The sequence below is a fragment of the Neofelis nebulosa genome, chromosome 10 (genome assembly GCF_028018385.1).
Source record: "Neofelis nebulosa isolate mNeoNeb1 chromosome 10, mNeoNeb1.pri, whole genome shotgun sequence".
Taxonomy (NCBI): Eukaryota; Metazoa; Chordata; class Mammalia; order Carnivora; family Felidae; genus Neofelis; species Neofelis nebulosa.
Window position 1 is genome coordinate 101,800,607 of NC_080791.1, and position 2,398 is coordinate 101,803,004.

Consider the following 2,398-nt stretch of genomic DNA (forward strand, 5'->3'; position numbering starts at 1 on the left):
ACCCACGAGAGATCAGAGTGGTTTTAGCCTAGCAACCACTGGAGCTTGGAAACACTCTTCAGGTTCTAGATACATTGTGAAGGTAGAATCAAGATGTTGCTGATTAGTTGGTTACAGTGTAAAAGGAAGAGAAGAGTCGAGAGTAGTAATTGATTTTCCCTAAAAAGGGATAACGCCATTTACATTACGTCTCCACAGCAGTGGAGAAGTCTGAGAGCAAAACAGACTGAGGAAGGACTGCTGGAATTCAGTATTTTTTGAAATTTCCAGTATAACTCCTGTAAAAGATGTTAAGTAGGGATTTGGATCTGTGAGTCTGGAGTCCAAGGAAGAGAAATGGTCAGGAGATTAAAAAAAAAAAAAAAAAACGAAAATTAAAAATTAAACTCTAGTATATATAATTTATTTATTCGGTATAGTTTCCATTTATTCAGCACAATAATGCAAGCTGAAATCTATTTTTCTCTCCTCTTAGGTGAGCCATGGAGAGAAGCAATCATACGGTGACTGAGTTCATTCTGGTGGGTTTCACCACAGACCCAACGATGCAGCTGGTCCTGTTTGCGGTATTCCTTGGTGTGTACTCTCTGACTGTGGTAGGAAATACCTCCCTCATGGTGTTGATCTGTAAAGACTCCCGGCTGCACACACCCATGTATTTTTTCATTGGGAATCTATCTTTTCTGGATCTTTGGTATTCCACTGTCTACACCCCAAAGATCCTCATGACCTGCATCTCTGAAGACAAAAGCATCTCCTTTGCTGGCTGTGTATGTCAGTTCTTCTTCTCTGCTGGGCTGGCATACAGTGAGTGTTACCTGTTGGCTGCCATGGCTTATGACCGCTACATGGCCATCTCAAAGCCATTGCTTTATTCTCAGGCTATGTCCGTAAAGCTATGTGCATCTTTGGTAGTATCTTCATACCTTGGTGGCTTTACTAACTCTTCTATTATCACCAAAAGAACTTTTGCCTTGAACTTCTGTAGTGGCAATGTCATTGATGACTTTTTTTGTGATTTGCTTCCCCTGGTGAAGTTGGCTTGTGGCAAAAAAGATGGCTACCAGACTGTGCTCTACTTTCTTCTGGCCTCCAATGTCATCACCCCCACAGTGCTCATCCTCGCTTCCTACCTGTTCATCATTGCCACCATCTTGAGGATCCGTTCCACCCAGGGCCGCCTCAAAGCTTTCTCCACCTGTTCCTCCCACCTGATCTCTGTCACCTTGTACTATGGCTCCATTCTCTACATCTATTCTCGTCCCCAGTCTAGCTATTCTTTGGACAGGGACAAAATAGTTTCTACGTTTTACACTGTGGTATTCCCCGTGTTGAACCCCATGATCTATAGCCTGAGAAATAAGGATGTGAAAGAGGCTCTGGATAAACTCATTAAATAAATCAAGACTCTCTCTTTCGGAGGAGATGCAAAGACAATTGTTGATCAGGTATTATATTTCAAGAAGAGCTGCCATTGTGTTCCATCATGATGAAGAATTCTCACAATGCAAGTTAAAGAATTTGCACCTTGATACATGACAATTCAAGAGACCTAAGAGAAAATTAGGGGAATTTAGGAGACAGAATTTAAACAAAAAATATAAGAACTTGTATTAAATTTCATGTTACTCTAGATTAAAAACAAATAAAAATCTTAAAAACAAAAACTCTCCTCTACTTTCATAATGTGAGAAAACAGCTCCCTCCGTTAGCATGAGACTATTTATGGCTGATTGATATATATAGAATAGTATCTAAATATTTATTTTCTAAAAACAGGAACAAATGTGCTAAGTTAATTTTTAGTATCTTTCTATGACAATGAATTAGTTAAAATTATCACTTTCTATTCCCTTAACAGAATTTCTTAAGCATTTATATATGTACTTTTTGCCCCCAAGCATTAGTGCAACGATCTAGAGTCACCCATGAAATAACTTGGCACAACAAAATTCAGCAAGCAAGGCCTCCCCAATCTGTGTTTCTTACATGTGTCCCTCAGTTAAGGAAAAACCAGTCAAGTTTCCATAGATACGATTTTTGTAAATTTCTGTATACCTACCAGAGTTCCTCTTTTATTTTACAAGGGTGAAGTTGCAAGGACTTCTACACCCAAATTGTGACATCCTGAGCATCAAGACACAATTATTATGAAAAAGCATAATAACTACAGTAAGATGAACCGATTTGAGAAATAAAAGTCTATGACTACCCACTACTTAAAGACTTGTACGGGTGATACACACAGGTAGTGATAAAGCAAAAGGGTAAATATGATGAGTTGCATCTAATTTTGATTTTTTAAAAGTGAGGTGGTGTAAATATAACTCATGTCGCTGAAACACGAATATATTCTTGTTTCTACTGGGATAAGCAGTGGTAAAGATAAAAATGCAAG

The 2,398-nt window shown here is 38.5% G+C and overlaps 1 protein-coding gene across 1 annotated transcript; it reads left to right on the forward strand.

The window, feature by feature from the left end:
* The first annotated feature begins 482 nt into the window (after window positions 1-482).
* LOC131488861 (olfactory receptor 9G1-like) lies at window positions 483-1,400 on the forward strand. The gene has a single exon (XM_058690708.1). The coding sequence runs from the start codon at window positions 483-485 to the stop codon at window positions 1,398-1,400; it is 918 nt and encodes a 305-aa protein (XP_058546691.1).
* Window positions 1,401-2,398: the final 998 nt, after the last annotated feature.

Coding starts and splice junctions, on each gene's coding strand:
- LOC131488861 (XM_058690708.1), top strand. CDS start 483: ATGGAGAGAAGCAATCATACGGTGACTGAGTTCATTCTGGTGGGTTTC.